Here is an 18,604-nt window from a genome sequence, read left to right as displayed (position 1 = left end):
AAACACAACATTCCATGCGCTGGTTGGAAAAGTTTTCATTTGACTCCTTCTCAAACACCTGGTAAAAATTTATTGGTTTTTTAAACCTGTGTGGAAGACCTCTAATTGTGTCCACAATATTTCTAATACATTGCTCTTAATTTCCTAAATATGCTGTTTCAGCAAATAATGGTCAAATTTTATTCAATTCCCTTTCCTTTAATCGAAAGTATTCAATATATTATCAAATTCCCAAGTAAAATGAACATAACAAAAGTTAGAAATCCATATTGTTGTTAGAAGAACTTTTCAGGTTACCTAGACTGCAAGGTAAATTATAAAAATCTACCCTTGACTAAGTTAATGACATATTTTTAAATTGTTTTTATTGTTTACAGCCATTACCAAGTATGGACATTATGATCATCATCAGATAGCTGCATTTCATTTATAGGATGAGCTACTAATCAGCTGTTGAATGTTTTGAGTACCATGATAGTATGGAAAGTGCCTGAGCTTTTTTACCAAAAACTTGCATCTTCTGAGTAGCACCAAACATGGGGATGATACATGTACCACTGTATTTCATACTTTTATCAACACGGTCATAAAACTTTAAAGGTAAAATGCAGAGTGGGTTACCATTTGCACTTAGACTATTAACAGCCTTATCTCACATTAATAGCACATGTTTTAACACAACTGTGTTGACAAAAATCATGCATTACAGTGGTAAGTATATAAACATCATATTTCACAACACACAAAAAATGCAAGTATAAAAAATGGGACACTTTCACTGGCACCACATGCTCAAAACATTCAACGGCTGACTAACAGTTTCTCCTGTAAACACAATGCAACCATTTGATGATGAATAAAATGTTCAAAAGCTGTAATGGCAAAAAAACAATACAGTAATTTCATCATCACTTTAGTGGTTGGTTGGTGTTTTAAGTGGCAAAAATAGTTCATGACGAAAAAAAAAGTTTTTCGTATACAATATAACTATCCCATTTACATATTAAATACATGGGATAAAGTTCCACTTTTTTAATCCAAAAATTTCCATGATATCTAGCTTCAAACTAACCAAAATCCTGAAACTTTGCATTTTATCACATACGCCAAAATTGATTTAAAAATCAGCCTATTTATCTGTTTTCACCATTATTAACTTTTTCTCTTCATCCACCAATTTTTGGACTGCCACAAAAATGTGGTTTGCTGCTTATTTGAGTCAACTTCACACTTACTATTACCAATAGCCAAGGATGTCACCTGGAGTGTCCCAGGAAAATATGATAGGACCACTCTTGTTCTCTATATACACAGATGATCTGACAGAGTGAGCGGCAGTCTGCAACTGTCTGCTACAATGCTGTAGTGTACAGGAATGTACTATCACCGAGTGACCGTAAGAGGGTATAGAGTGACTTAGACACAATTTATATTTGGTGTGATGAATGGCAGCTTGCTCTAAATACAGAAAAATGAAAGCTGATGCAGATGAGTAGAAAAAACAATCATGTAATGATCGAATTCAGTATCTGCAGTGTGCTGCTTGACACAGTCACATCAATTAAACATCTTGGCATAATGTTGCAAAGCAGTGTGAAATGGAACGAGCCCATATGGTCCATTAGGAGAAATTTAAGGAAGTGTGGTTCAACTATGAAGAAGATCGCATATAGAACACTAGTGTGATCCATTCTTTAATAGTGCTTGAGTGTTTGGGATCTCCTCCTGATCAGATTAAAGAAGTAATTCAGAACCCTGCTGCTAGATTTGTTACTGTTATGTTTGTGCAACATGTAAGTATTATGGAGATAATTCATGACCTTATTATAGGAACCCATGGAAGGAAGAAGATATTCTTTTGTGAAACGCTATGAGAAACATTAGAGAACCACCATATGCAGCTGACTGCAGAACAATTCCACTGTCACCAATGTACATTTCGCATAAGCATCGTTAAAATAAGGTAAGAGGTGAAACCTTCTGGCAGAAAAACTGTGTGCCAGACCAAGACTCAAACTCATGAGCTTTCCCTTTTGTGGGGAAATACTAAACCAATGGAGCTATCCAAGCACAACTTATGACATGTCCTCACAACTATACTTCTGCCAGTACTTCATCTCCTACTTTCCCTATTTCACAGAAGCTCTCCTGAGAAACTTACAAGACCAGAACTGCTAGAGGATGGGTTTAGAGTCGTTCTCGTGTAGCTCAGTTGTTAGAGCACTTGCCCACAAAAGGCGGAGGTCCTGAGTTCGATTCTCAGTCCAGCACACAAGTTTTAATTTGCCAGAAGTTTCATATCAGGGCAGACTCCACTGCCAGGGGAAAATTTCACTCATGATAAGAGGCGTTTTGATTCCTAAAGTTACAGATGTATAAACAGTTGCTTTTCCCTTGTTCCATTTGTGAGTGGAACAGGAAAGGGAATGACTATTAGTGGTACAAGGTACCTTCTGCTGTCCACTGTATGTACTTGTGGAGTACGTATGTAGATGCAGAAGCAACATTAAAAAATAACATATTATTTTACACTGCTGTGAGTAATCTTATAAACATGTAAAACAAACAAGCATTTCCAGTTTATATAACACTTCCTTTTTACAAACAGGCTGCACAAACTACTAAATTGTGTTGGTTTTTCTTCTTTTTTTGTTTTGAAAACTACCATAAGACTATCAGAACAGATTTTATTGTATTCATCAAAAATGTTTTCAGTTCTTTTAACACATTTTATTAGCCATCTAATAAGTTCATGTACATATGCAATTCTACAGTGTTTGGAACCCATTTCATACTATTGGTGTCAAATGTAATGCTTGCAGATAATACAGATCATAGTACCAGAAAAACAACAGAATAATTTCAGAAATTATTGGCTCTTTTCCATGCAATGAGAATTTAGTATAGTCTTTCACACCTATCACTAAGAAGTGCATAATACACTAATATTATTTGCCATCCTGCTTAGTTAACACTCCAACAATCTTCAATTAACCAATAAAGTCCCTACAATAAAACAACTACAGTTACTAAGTTCCCACAATACTGTAAACAACTTATAAATTCAAAGAAGTAAATGATATCAAAACCAAATATTTCAAACTTAGTATCTTCAACTATTTGCAGTAATGAGACAACCCATTAAGTCTCAGCCATGCAGTCACCAAAACTCCACCTCTTCTGTTGATCTTTTGTATGCTATCTTCCAGTTATTTTGAAAGTCTTATAAATAGTACTGTGGCAGTATTGTGCAATGCGAATCCACAGCATAGGCGTTGATCAGTGGCAAGTACAGAAATAATATACAATATTCCAGAGTGGCATACGCTGGTATAGTACAGAATAGTTAGAAATAGTCGACTCATTGTGTTACATTTTTGTGACGGCAAGACCATTGAAGTCAAAATTAAAACCACTCTCATGATTTATCAAGTCTTCAACAAAATGAAAATCCATACCTTCATCATAAATTCCATACCTTCATCACTTAGTCCAAAATAATTAAATTGCTAAAACTCTTCATTTGGTTGTGATTTCTAAAGCAATGGTGTCCTTAAAACTTTGGTGCAAAGGGCACATAGTATTCTACACATAATGACGACCAGCAAGATAAAACTCATTTGTCTGTGGAATATTTCTGTTGCAAATGGACACTGGCAGCAAAAGATACATAAGCCATTTTGCATGAAATGAACAATGCAACTACAAGATCTGGAAAATGATGCTACATTTTTTACTTTGGTAGGTGCTTCTTACTCAAAAGATGGATCCTCAAAATACACTGACCTAAAGTGATCTTCTGGCCTCCTACAAATGCTGCAGCACATTATAAGTTCTCTCGAAGACAATACATATTATTTTGAACTGTGGTAGTCTATATATACCGGACCAACAGTAAGAATTGCTCATGTAAGGCGTATTGAACATCAGTGGTACACCTGACTGCAGCAACCAGACTACTAATTTGGCACAAAAAATTGCAGCAACACAGTCAACTCTGCGAATTGCATGCCTAGTGCCACTTCAGTGACACATATAAGGTGGCCAACGGCACCATGTGACCAACTTTTCAGCTCATTCTGAGGATGGGCAAAAGAAAACAGCCAAAATATTAGTGGTATTGCTATTTGCAAAGTTGACTGTCTGAATCTTGATGTAGTATTTCAAATAACTTTCACTTCACTGCAGTATTCTTAATACGGACTGCCACAATAATTTAAATACATATTTTTACATTCTCATCAAGTTTTCAGACACAGAGTCACAAGTTCACACTGTGTTGAAACAAAGTAGGAATTCAGATGTTGCCATTATTGAACGGGATTTTGATTTATGAAACACATGGAAAACCTAAATCTGGATAACTATGTGGGATATGAAATCCTAGCCACTGTGTCATCTTGCTCAACATGTACTCAACACTATTTTATAAAGCCCTGACTATCATTTCCGTAAACAAATTAGGAAAAGAACAGTCATCTGACTGCCACAATACCACGGTTCCTACGTTACTACACATAGTTTGTATCAATGATGGTTTTTACAATTAAATTACCTGAATGATGAACCTCGGCTCAATACTCGGGTCTTTTGTCTTGGAACACGTTTAACAGACGAACAGCGAAAAAATCCATGGTTTTCCACACACTTCTTCCAAAAATTTTTGCACTCATTGCGGCCTTCGAAAAAAAACTCAACAGTGTCTTTATAGTAGCCCTAAAAAAAGATACAATCAGATCAATACTACCACATTCAAAATAGAAACAGCATTTTAAGGCAAAATAACAAGCTAATGATTAATGTGTCATTATCACAATAATTACCTCATTCTCAGAAGAGGAAGGATCAGAAAAGAAAGAACAGAGGGAGGAAAACAGAGATGAGTAAAGAAAAACTGTTGTGAGTTAAGTGAAGTTCTCAAGTGGTTAAATAGGCCAGTAACTTGTAATAGCATTAAAACTAAGATGACAATCACAGTGAAAATTGTTAACAGACTTTCCTACATGCACAGATGCTTTTCTAACATATCATGCACCTCAGATATACAAGAATCATACAGAACATCCAGAACATCTTACTATAAATATATTATAAGAAAAATTATACTAATTTTTATGTGTTGTCAAACACATCATAACAGCAAACATGGCAATGTCTCCATATTAATTTCAACAGCACAAAGCAATAACAAGTTCAGAAAGTGTAGTATCACAGCAGATACTACTCTATCAGATTAGAAAAAGTTTCACTAAGTTGCATTTAAGAACCATCCGGTTGTAATTAAACAAGTACACTATAACAGTGAACAAATTGTATATATCCTTAATGCAGTCATTCATCACCAAGATTCAGTCATTCATCACCGAGTAATTGAACCAGTTAATGACAACTTTTATCAAAGTTTTGATCATCCAAAACAGTTGCTCTGGGAAGTCTTTTAGCTTGAGGAAGTGATGATAACCGTGCAGTCCTGGTCCCACAATGCAGATGTTCAAATACCACTCAATAAAACACCAAAGTTGTTCTTGAACCTTTCCAATCACTTATAGCAAGGCATGTCATTAATGACATCCACTCAACTGGACAATAAAAAAAAAGTTCAAATGTGTGTGAAATCTTATGAGACTTAACTGCTAAGGTTATCAGTCCCTAAGCTTACACACTACTTAACTTAAATTATCCTGCAGCGCCTTAGACCGCTTGGCTAATCCCGCGCAGCAACTGGACAACAAACATCTCATAGTAGTTACAGTGAGAAATTTGATGGAAACCTCTACATACACGTTCCACCATTTTGGAATAATATTCACCAAAAGTACTTTTAATGACATCAGCATCAATTTCTATGAGCTTACTGCAATTTGTGTAGTTACAATATTTTGATAGAGTGCACGCATGATGCTGTTCCACAGGTTTGTTTTTCCTTTATTGCGTTGGGTGTAAGATTCATTTATGTTTTGTCGCCAAACAAAATAAGTTTTGAAAATGTGTTACTGTCTTTCATAAAGTAGTTAAGGCAGTGTTTATTCTATTTATTTGTATTTAACATTTTCGGCTGCTATAAAATCCACCGTTTCTAGTCCACAAACAGTTCCTTTCATCTATTTAATATTTTCCATTGATAGCTTGTTATAAGGAACTCGTAACATCGATTTCTACCCATTTATAAAAAATGTGTCCTCTTGATAATATTTGGAGGTCTGGCCTGCTCACTGAGGAATTTTTTAAAGAGCTGTGGTATTTTTGCCGTGCGAAGATTTTCATGATCAAGATAAAAAAATTTTAAACTGAGACGATCAGATCAAAAACATATTTAAAAATTTTTTCTAGCTGAAGCATTTATCAACTACAGTCTTTTCATAATTGTGTCTTCAAATCTCTCGCTTCTCAGCACAATATTTCTCACTATGTTTATTTAATATCCTAGCACTGAACATTATACGTCTGTTTATAAGAGATACATTACTTATTACATGGTCATCGCAGACTGCCCCCAATGCCTGCATATTAATTTCAATAGGACAAAGCAGTAACACATTCAGAAAGCATAGTATAACTGCAGATACTGCTCAATCAGATTAGAGAAAGTTTCATTTTGATTATGTCCACTAAGCTGCACTAATGAACCCTCTACTTGTAATAACACACGTCCAAACCACATTCCTGTATATAATCATTGTATGTATTCTTGTTTTGAGATTATAAATGGGGTTATACTCACGTAACCTTCAGGATGCAGTTTAATGAGGAACCTCTTTCTTTTAAAACTGATTTTTCTAATTTTTGCCCAGGAAAATGTATTAATTTTGGTAAAATTTTGGAAGACAACAATTCCCATGTGAGCAACAGCAAGATTTAAAGGAACACCTTCATGATCCTAAAAAACAGAAATTATTAGAATTACTAGATAACGTTACAAAGTTTCACTGCTAACTATCTGAGATAATTTAAATATTAGTAACTTTAACATTGCTAACAAGGTTAACTATATTAAATATTCTCATAACCAAAAAAATAATTGAGTAGTACACACAGTACTTAATGCCATACAGTATAATTCCACATGTACCAGACATAAATCCCTCCCCCTCCCAACATCTGTTGATAATAAGTGTAAGATATTGTGTCTTTTATGTCAATCCTTCACCTTGAGTGCAAATCAAACAATCGAAAATCCAGGTTGGAATGTAAAAACATTGTGAAAAGGAAAGTTGTTACTCACCATATAACAGAGATGCTGAGTCGCAGATAAGCACAACAAAAAGACTGTCACAAATATAGCTTTTGGACAGTAAGGCCTTCATCAAAATTACATGACAAACACACACATACACACTCATGCAAATGCAACTCACACACACATGACAGCAATCTCAGGCAACTGAGGCCACACTTCAGTGTGAGTTGCATTTGCGTGAGTGTGTATGTGTGTGTTTGTCATCTAATTTTGACGAAGGGCTTACCGGCCAAAAGCTATATTTGTGACAGTCTTTTTGTTGTGTCTATCTGCGACTCAGCATCTTCACCTTGGGTACTGTTCACCATCAGACCCGTGTAAACTTCAGAACAATAAAGACACTTCTTACAACAAATGTAGTGTTTGGAAATATTTTATAGACATTTGCCACCAACTGAAACAGTAAGCATGAATCAAATAGGGTACACCAAATGGGTGCCAAGTAGCCCATGTCAGACTTACAAGTTTTATAACTTCAAATTGACTCTAAGGCAAGAGGAGTTCACTAACAGCTGCAACATTGAGATCTCAGTGACGAATGCAGCTATCACAAACAATATTCTGGCACTGTTAAAATCACTATAGCAAAAGTTCATAGACACAAACACCTACTTTTATCTTACTGCTTCCAACAAATAAATATTAACATTCTTCACGTAATCTATTTATATCATTCCCCTAGCACAGGCAACATAATACGATCAACATATCTAAGGTGAAATGAGCATTTGTACTTACCTTGGCTGGATGCATTTTCATACCATACAGTTCACAACGACGGGAAGTCTCTAAGAGATTTAAATCTGCTTCCGCTGGAGACTGGCCGCTGTAAAAGACGTTTTCAGTATAATTAGAAAGCAGTGAGGTTAAAAGACATTGTGGTGAATAGTATTCTGAAATATATATTTATACTACCCACAATAGCTGAATGTGGTCTGTACCAATATAATGCATAAATTGTCATATTGTTTATTATTTGATGTAGATTGTTCAAATTACACATGCAGTATAAGTGACTCCTCCTTTGTACAGGTATTTCAAAATCTGTTTTGCACATGCAGGTGAATAATGTATTCAAAGCAGAAGTAACGTGGTGTCACTGAGTCCTTGGTGAAGAAGGAGTGATAGCTGTCCAACATACATGCAAAGCTATAGAACAGTGCTATGCTCATAGGTGGTGAAAAAAGTTTACAGAAGGAAGAACAAGCATTTAAGACAAATAGTGTAATGGGAACTTATTGACTGCAATCATTGATATGAATCATCACAGGTATAGACATGTTGAGTAATATGGGCAGACATGTCACAAATCACTGAGTAGCAGCTTTGTATAGCAACCTGCACAGAAGAAGAGACACTTGAATTATCACCAATTTTGTATTACAGGCTCTGCACACAAAAATATCAGAAAATATCTAACTTCTATGGGCAAACAGCAGCCATTGGAACGTTAATAACACCCTCGACAAAATACAAACACTGGAATGAGTAAAGATAACCACTCATTGTCTAGCAGAGACATTGAGCAGTACACAGGCATATAAAGAACAGCAGAAGTAAGTAACTCGGTTTATACGTGTGCGTAATTCTTCAGGGCATGCAGACATATCCATACGTATATGTAATTAGCAAGTTTGTTTATATGTGCATTTGTTGTTGTTATTATTATTGTTTTTGTTGTCTTCAGTCCAAAGGCTGGTTTGATGCAGCTCTCCATGCTTCTCTATCCTGTGCATGCCTCTTCACCTCTGAATAACTACTGCAACCTACATCCTTCTGAATCTGCTTACTATATTCATCTCTTGGCTTCCCTCTCCAATTGTTACCCCCCATGCTTCCTCCAGTACTAAACTGGTGATCCCTTGTTGCCTCATAATGTGTCCTACCAAGCGATCCCTTCTTCAAGTCAGGTTGTGCCACAAATTTTTCTTCTCCCCAGTTCTATTACATACCTCTTCATTAGTTACATGATCTACCCATCTAATCTTGAGCATCCTTCTGGAGCACCACCTTTCAAAAGCTTCTATTCTCTTCTTGTATAAACTGATTATCGTCCATGTTTCAATTCCGTACATGGCTACACTCCATACAAATACTTTCAGAAAGGACTTCCTGACATTTAAATTCATACTCAATGTTAACAAATTTCTCTTCTTCAGACACGCCATTCTCGCCATTGTCAATCTACATTTTAGGTCCTCCCTACTTCGACCATCATCAGTCACTTTTCTTCCCAAATAGCAAACCTCATCTACTACTTTAACGGTCTCATTTCCTGATCTAATCGCCTCACCATCCCCTGATTTAATTCGACCACACTCCATTAGCCTCGTTTTGCTTTTATTGATGTTCATCTTATAACCTCTTTTCAAGACACTGTCCATTCCAGTCAACTGCTCTTCCAAGTCCTTTGCCATCTCTGATAGAATGACAATGTCATCAGCAAACCTCAAAGCTTTTATTTCTTCTCCCTGGAGTTTAATTCCTACTCCAATTTTCTTTCTCTTGTTTCCATTACTGCTTGCTCAATATACAGACTGAATAACATCGCAGATAGGCTACAACCCTGTCTCACTCCCTTCTCAACCACTGCTTGCCCCTTGAGTCTTGTAACTGCCATCTGGTTTCTGCAAAAGTTGTACATAGCCTTTCGCTCCCTGTACTTTACCCGTGCCACTTTAGAATTTGAAAGAGAGTATTCCAGTAAACATTGTTAAAAGCTTTCTCTAAGTCTACAAATGTTATAAACGTAGGTTTGCCTTTCCTTAACCAGTCTTCTATGAAAAGTCGTAGGGTCAGTATTGCCTCGCGTGTTCCTACATTTCCCCGAATCCAAACTGATCTTCTCTGAGGTTGGCTTCTACCAGTCTTTCCATTCTTCTGTAAAGGATTCATGTTAGTATTTTGCAACTGTGTCTTATTAACCTGACAGTTCGGTAATTTTCATATCTGTGGGCACCTGCTTTCTTTGGAATTGGAATTATTATACTGTTCCTCAAGTCTGAGGGTATTTCACCTGTCTCATACATCTTGCTCACCAGATGAAAGTGTTTAACCATGGCTGGCTCTCCCAGGGCAATCAGTAGCTTTAATGGAAAGTTGTCTACTCCCAGGGCCTTGTTTCAACTTAAGTTTTTCAGTCTTTTCTAGTTCTTCATGCAGTATCATATCTCCCATTTCATCTTCATCTACATCCTCTTTCATTTCCATAATATTACCCTCAAGTACATCTCCCCTGTGAAGACCCTCTACATACTACTACTACCTTTCTGCTTTTCCTTCACTGCATAGGACTTGTTTTCCATCTGAGCTATGGATATTCGTACAAGTGGTTCTCTTTTCTCCAAAGGTCTCTCTAATTTTCCTGTAGGCAGCATCTGTCTCACCCCTAGTGATATCTGCTTCTACATCCTTACATTTGTCCTCTAGCCATTCCTGCTTATCCATTTTGCACTTCCTGTCAATCTCATTTTTTTCAGACATTTGTATTCCCTTTTGCCTGCTTCATTTATTGCATTTTTATATTTTCTCCTCTCATCGATTAATTTCAAAATCTCTTGTGTTACCCAACAATTTCTATTAGCCCTCATCTTTTTACTTACTTGATTCACTGCTGCCTTCATTACTCCACCTCTCAAAGCTACCCACTCTTCTTGTACTCTATTCCTTTGCCCTATTCTTGTCAATTGTTCTCTAATGCTCCCTCTGAAACTCTCTACTACCTCTGGTTCTTTCAGTTTATCCAGGTCCCATCTCCTTAAAATCCTGCCTTTTTGCTGTTTCTTCAGTTTCAATATGCAGTTCATAACCAATAAATTGTTGTCAGAGTCCACATCTGCCCCTGGAAATGTCTTACAATTTAAAACCTGGATCCAATATCTCTGTCTTACCATTATATAATCAACCTGAAACCTTCCGGTGTCTCCATCTCTCTTCCACATATACAACATTCTCTTAAACCAACTGTTAGCTATGATTAAATTATGCTCTGTGCAAAATTCTACCAGACGGCTTCCTCTTTCATTCTTTTCCCTCAGTCCATATTCACCTACTCTACTACTTTTCCTTCTCTTCTTTTTCTTACTATCAGATTCCAGTCGCCCATGACTATTAAAGTTTCATCTCCCTTTAAGATGTGAATAATTTCTTGTATCCAATCATACACTTCCTCACTCTCTTTCTCATCTGTGGAGCTTAGTGGCATACAGACTTTTACTATTGTGGTGGGTGTGGGCTTTGTGTGTATCTTGGCTACAATAATGCGTTCACTATGCTGTTCATAGTAACTTATCCACGTTCCTATTTTTTTTATTCATTATTAAAGCTACTCCTGCACATCTATGTAAAAATTTATGTTTCGTACAATATGGCACATTTCGTATCATTACAAAAATTTAGTGGAAGGATAAACAAATAAATACAAAGTAGTTTTTTTTATCCCGTTGGCCATCAGGCAGAGGGCTCTGGTGAAGAAACACTAAAATTGATAAGTGAATTGGAATTAAATTAGAAAATTTAGGTGACAGAAGCACTAGCTACATTACAACTAACAAATGTAGTTCCTAGTGAATGTGTGTGAAATTTGAATACCTAAAAGGATACTTGTGACTACTAGAGAACAGGTTATAAGCCAAGATGCACAAATGATTAGGATTACAAAACTCAGGTTGGCGACTTTGTTTCATTATAAGATTTCCAGATTTTTCCAGGCAGAAATTCCAAACTTCCCTTAATCAATTTCTGTTTCATGGGAGACCAAGTTTTACTATATTAGTTTTCACAGCTACAAATCAAATTTTTTGAGTTGCTACATCAATTATTAGTGAATCTCCAAAGTACAGCAGAACTGAAAATAAAATGTATACAAAACCAACATTTCCTTTTTTTCCTTTTAGCTGTTCAATAAATTATGTTCGATTTTAATACTTTGTAACAGAGTTACCGCAGATAAACTTTATTTACAATGAGAAAATTCAATCTAGATATAGTGTCTGTATTATTTTATCATTCTCGTTTGTTGAACTTTTATATATTGCTAAATGATCTGTTAATAATTCTTTCTTGATTTATCACCAGATTATTAAAAACAAGCTATAGTAATACTTAACTTATATTGAAACACTGGAAGAAAGTAGGCAAAATACTACTTTGCACTGAAATTAATAAAAATGAAACAAAGCCTCATAAGCTGATCCACCCAATATGCTTGTTTGAGTATGAAACTGAATTGATATTTTTTAACTAAAAGAAAACCTTCACTTTTGTGTGTGAATGAGGAATTCACATCTATGTGACAAATTCTCACTCACACATTACACTCTGTCACACTCAAAAGAATGTGATGGGAAATGGACCAGGAGCACAAGAACCCACGAAAACTAATGAAGAATCCTAAGGCCGGTAAGTGTGTCAAAGGTAGCTGCAATCAAGCAAGAAACATTATGTTTAATGCACGTCTTCACCTTTCCTTTGAAGACTCCACAATGGACAGTTTTTGCAGTATTATCTCAGAATGATTTGCAACAAAATTACTCTACATTTCTTTCCATTAATAAACAATTCAACACACTCCAGTCTGTTTCTCAGTTCCCCAATGTTTCAGAATTCCTCATTATTTCCATTAAATTTAATTTCCCTAACAATTTCAAATTTTCCAGATTTGCCAGGCAAGTTAGAACATGATCTGTAAATGAGATTTGAGCATCTATGAAAACCCTATTGACTGCAGTCATAGCCTTTACACGCCATGGTACAATGTCAAATTATATGAATATGTTCCTAGGAAACCGCTCTCCACACACTTTGTACACAAATCCACAAAGCATTAGTGGTGGTTGTTGTAAACACAATGATAAACAGGTTGCCAACTGAGCACATCATAGACATTTTAATGGGCATCGTATCACCATACGTGAAGGTCAGGTAAGCAATTGTACCTGCAATTTTTTAAAGAATGCTTGTATATTCCTCTCATTATGTGCTCTTACATCGTCGTGCTGAAATCATGCACGTTGAGTTGTCAAGAGAAACAGAAGTGCCTATGACTCTCTAACCTCCTCAGGTACCAGCTGTTTTACGGGCTGCCCTCAATACACAGCATCAGTAGTGTAATATGTGATCCTGGATATATTTTTAGGTTGTATTACCCGAGGCAATGCACCCTTGGTGGTAAGGAGAAGTGATACCACACACTGGATGCAGGATGGGCTCCACAGAGGAAGGAGATGGTCTATTTCCTGTTCAACAGCCATGGTAGTAACAAGTACTGCACGTAAGCAACACATTATAATAAATGATTCTGAATCTGTGAAATTTTACTTAACTGTCATGATAGTTATGCTTTAATCTGAAAATATTCACGAGTTATTATTTTTAAAACTGTTATAGAGTTTCTTAGTATCTAGTGATGCCATAAACCATCACACTTGGTCTTTGTCCACTAGTGACTATATCTTGTGTAGCCATTGTTGCAGGACAGGTTGAATGGGATATACTGGGTGGTTACAATTAAGTGCAGCTATTTGCAGAGGTCCAGCGTGTAATTATCATATGACAGTGAAATGTGGCAGATATTCTAATGCGTTAACGGGGAACTGATGTACGTTGGAAAAAATTAGTTCCAATTTTGGCCACCAGGAGCAAACCTGGCACTGTGAATGCAAGAAAGACGCATAGGATATGGCAGAAGAGGAGGTCAAACAAGGGAGAAGGCTTACATAATTTGTTCAATATGAGCACCAGAGATGTCAACAAGATGCTGTACAGCACCCGATTTGCAGCAGTGGCCAAAATTGGAACTAATTTATTTCTAGTGTAAATAGGTTCCGCATTAATGCATTAGCATTCTACCAAGTTCTGCTTCCATACGATCATTACAGCCCACGCTGGATCTTCGTGAGCAGCTGGATTTTAATTGTAACCATCCAGTATGTGAAAACATAACATTTTGCCTTTCAACACGCCCGCAATATTGTTAGCATGTTAATTGCTTTCATAGGTTCTAGTACCATCTGGACAATGAAAACTGAAATAGTGTCATTTGGACAGCTAGTCTAACTTATAGTACATAGTAACAAACAGTTGACATAGGTCCATACCAATACAGTGCTTCACTGTAAGACCAAAACTGTAAACAGTTTGTTATGGTCAACTGGACAAGCTGTTATTCCACACCGAGGTCACACTGCATGGTTCAGTACCTATTCACCACTGTGTACAACTCTCTTGTATCAAATGGTTCCACACAGGTGTCATTGTCTTAACAGCATGCTCTGTATGTGTTGAAATATTAGGGCATAACAAACACATTTTCCAGAGAGCTATCATTCAGAAACATTCAAACAAACTCATATCTTGACTTTGTGCTCTCTGACACAGATAATGTATATGGGGAATTTCTATCATATTTCCAATTCATTTGATGGTTCTTCACAACCTGAGCATGATGCAACACTGACCTTCCCATTTACAATAGGGAGAAAGGTATTGGATTCACCCACATGTCATCTCTCCTCAGTCATTATCATTTATTGATGGTACACTGTTCCACACATGCTTCGACCTTTGGTTTACTCAGGTTATTCTTTCTGTGTATTTTAGTTTTCAGAAGTATTAGTTTACATTTTTGAGTTCAAAACATTGCAGGCACAATGCATGGCACTAACCTCTGAGCATTTTCCTGTCATTAAGTTACTCCCTGTAAACTAAAGATAATGTCAAGTACTGATAGCTGCTTCAGTTAGCCTACAATTTCTACCTGTCATTGAACATTTTGTTTTGGATGTCTAATGGTAATAAAAGTGTTAATTCCTGCCTCATTATGGTCATTTAATGACAATTAAATCTAAAGAAGTTATATATAATGGCAGTAAATAGCTTACGCATGTTTTTTGTGGTTCTCCATAATTCTCCTTTCCAGCTCAGGATCCTGATTTGGCACAAACTTGTACGTAGAAAGATATGTGTGATCTGGGTAGTCTTCAACAACATAGTCACCACATTCAGCTGTAAAGAGTAGGTAATATAAATAATTCTTTCATCCAAACATGCTCAAAGCTACAATTTTCTGCACATGGATATAACAAACAGAGAAATTTTATGGACCAAAAGTGGCCATCCTTCATCCTTCAAAATGAAGTACAAATTATCAAAATGCAATGATCTTGTACGTTAACAACTTGTTTCGTATGAAATAAATGTGCAATCAGGAAGTCCCAATTACCATAACACTAGCATTTCAGAAATTCCAAGATGGAAACAATTTAAAAAGATGATGATAGGCAAGTGTGTGTGTGTGCGCACTTGCATGGGCGCACAATTGCGTGCTCATGTGCGAGGAAGAAAAAAGTTTTATACCAAAAAGTGCAACGTAATGCAAAATACATGGCAACTTCTTTGTTGCTTTCATGTATAATCTGTGGATGTCTTGTTTTGATGTATAATCTGTGAATGTCTGTTGTTTTCATGTATAATCTGTGAATGTCTGGTATGTCCCTTTTATATATTATCACTCACAACACACATGGTTGGACCAACTGCCCCATTGTGCTTAGGAAAATTACCTCTCTAATATTCCTGCAGCATTTCACATATGCAACGAGCAAACTTCTATGACTCATGCGCCTAAATTTTATGGTAACTACTTTCAGGAAAGGAAGCACAAAGCAATAGTCAGTGAACACTATCTATTCACTATGGAAACCACAGTGTAATAAGGGAAATAATTTTATAATAACGTGAAGTAACACAGAAATTTATATATTTTCTACCAGTTTCCACACTAATCATGTTTCCCAAATGAAAATCAATGTTTTACTGGTAGTGCTGCTAAATTATTCAAATGTTTTTGTCTGTATGTAAAATACTGACTCTTTTCTCACAAAATAGAAAGCTTGGAGCTTTATTGCCCGCAGAAAAAACTTACCCAAGGAACTGTGTTTCTCTGGAATTAACATGAATCTCTGTTCCTGACACACGCACTTTTCATAACAGAGCAATGATGTTTAGTTAGCAGTTACCTGCACATCATGCTGCCTGCTGTGCTGTCGCTGAATTGTAGTACATATGACAATCGTTCGAAAAATTCTGGAACATTTGTAATTTCACACAAAAGGTGTGTTGGAGTAAAATGCAGTTGGCATTGCTGCATATGGCTGTGTTTAATGTGTTACTGCAGCAAGTTTCATCATTGCATATCTGTTAGATATTGTTCAGTGCTGTATTGAATAGAATGTTGTGTCGTACAGTTTGCGAATTTTGAGATGGCAGAGTTAGAGGGGCAACAAGTCTGAATTAAATTTTGCATTAAATTCTAGAAAATCTTTACAGAGACACACCAAACGATGCAGAAAGCTTATGGTTATCAGTGCTTAAGCCACACTCGGTGTTACAAATGGTTCACACGGTTCAAAAATGGCCGGGCGGGAGTCAAAGATGACCCTCCTTCAGGACGCCCTTCGACATCTGCCAATGACGCTCACGTCAGAAGTGTCAACAAAACTGTTCACGAGATTGCAGAAGAATATAACATTTCAGTTGGATTTTGACACAACATCTTGGAATGCGTGTTGACACCAAGTTCGTCTCACGGCCCACGAGTCAAGACTAGAAAGACCTTTACCTCACAATCTGTGAAGAGCTTTTGGATCCTCGATACTCTCCAGACATGGCTCCTGTGGACCTTTCTTTTTTACTTCCAAACTTGAAAACCCCGCTGAAAGGACAAAGACTTGAAACAACATATGAGATAAAAGAAAATTCACAGATGGCGCTTCATGTGATCCAGCAAGAGGTGTATCAAGACTGCTTCTGGAAGTGTACATGACATTGGAAGTGGTGTGTCATTTGTTGAGGAGAGCATTTCAAAAGAGATATTGCACAATAAGTAACAGTAACTACTACTGCTTACAATGTACACTGCTAGTTAATGATACTGTGATTGCAGTAATTGTTCTTACCACTGTGAATAATGTGCCAAGCAAAAACAAATACCTTAACACTGCCCAATGATACATATGAGTGAAAATTTGGAATGGAAAAGAATATCAGAGGCCCATAAACTATGAACTACAATAGTTGGCTATAAGCTAAATTAATGAATTAATAAAATCATCAGGTAATACTTCCCAGGAAATATAATACTGCGGAGTGAAACACAAGCAAGCAGTTATATAATACCACTCACAGGTGAAAAGGAAACCAGTTACAACAAGAATATAATTCACTAATGCTGCTCCCAAAAGTGTGAAAGATACAATAATGAATTCCATTTGCGTATTACCAAAAGTAACACATTTATATTATTATGGAAATTATGAAAGCAGTCATTTGCTTTTCTACAATAGTATTACATTCAAACTTAAACATTGCCACAAACAAAATGCTGATATTCAGATAAAAATTCACTTGAAATATACCTTGTACTATATACGACGCCATCAAGGCAGCAGTGTTGTCATTGCACTGCAAAAGTCCCTGAGCCAGATCTCGTTTGATTTGGAGACAATACAAGTAGCGTGTAAATTCTTCTTCCAGCTGTGCGGGGTCTGGTGTGTAGAACTTCACGCAGAAACGCAGCAATGGATCCACAAGAGAGAGGCCCACTTGTCGCGAAAGTGGTTTCTCAAGATCAAGCCAATACTGGAACAAATATTTGTGATGATCTCATTCAACTGAACATAGCCTCCAGCAACATAAACAATTAAAAAGCTGCTGAAGATATATTTTACACAGGGGTATAAACACTGGGTTTTGCTATACTAACTTTACATAGCCACATAAACTATCGTCAGCTAAAGCGATTTAAATCACTGAGCCAGTCTGCTTTCAAAACCATCTGTTTTTCTTAATTCCTGATGATATTTAAGGAACCAACAACTCCAAGTTTTCTGTCTTTCTCAAATTTAATTTCACTTACTGGCATTTGTTATAGCAACTATACTAGGGATATTTTCAGCCACAGCATCATGTGCTTCACTTATTTTTTACACTTGTTGTTGCTGTGGTCTTCAGTCCTGAGACTGGTTGATGCACCTCTCCATGCTACTCTATCCTGTGCAAGCTTCTTCATCTTCCAGTACATACTGCAACCTACATCCTTCTGAATCTGCTTAGTGTATTCATCTCTTGGTCTCCCTCTATGATTTTTATCCTCCACGCTGCCCTCCAATACAAAATTGGTGATCCCTTGATGCCTCAGAACATGTCCTACCAACTGATCCCTTCTTCTAGTCAAGTTGTGCCACAAGCTCCTCTTCTCCCCAGTTCTATTCAATACATCCTCGTTAGTTATGTGATCTACCCATCTAATCTTCAGCATTCTTCTGTAGCACCACATTTCGAAAGCTTCTATTCTCTTACTGTCCAAAC

At 36.6% G+C, this 18,604-nt stretch overlaps 1 protein-coding gene across 1 annotated transcript in view; it reads right to left on the bottom strand.

Annotated features, from left to right (window-relative positions):
* Positions 1–18,604, bottom strand: part of LOC124774947 (FERM, ARHGEF and pleckstrin domain-containing protein 1) — a 754,047-nt gene that overhangs the window by 254,675 nt on the left and 480,768 nt on the right. Inside the window, exons 4-8 of the mRNA XM_047249656.1 lie at positions 17,653–17,875; positions 15,118–15,241; positions 7,976–8,063; positions 6,722–6,877; positions 4,556–4,716 (exon numbers count right to left, since the gene is read on the bottom strand). Of these exons, the coding sequence (XP_047105612.1) occupies positions 4,556–4,716; positions 6,722–6,877; positions 7,976–8,063; positions 15,118–15,241; positions 17,653–17,875 (752 nt within the window). The remainder of the gene's footprint in view (positions 1–4,555; positions 4,717–6,721; positions 6,878–7,975; positions 8,064–15,117; positions 15,242–17,652; positions 17,876–18,604) is intronic.

The sequence above is a fragment of the Schistocerca piceifrons genome, chromosome 2 (genome assembly GCF_021461385.2).
Source record: "Schistocerca piceifrons isolate TAMUIC-IGC-003096 chromosome 2, iqSchPice1.1, whole genome shotgun sequence".
Classification (NCBI taxonomy): domain Eukaryota; kingdom Metazoa; phylum Arthropoda; class Insecta; order Orthoptera; family Acrididae; genus Schistocerca; species Schistocerca piceifrons.
Note: the sequence above shows the minus strand (reverse complement) of the source record. Positions and strands in the feature narration are given on the sequence as shown.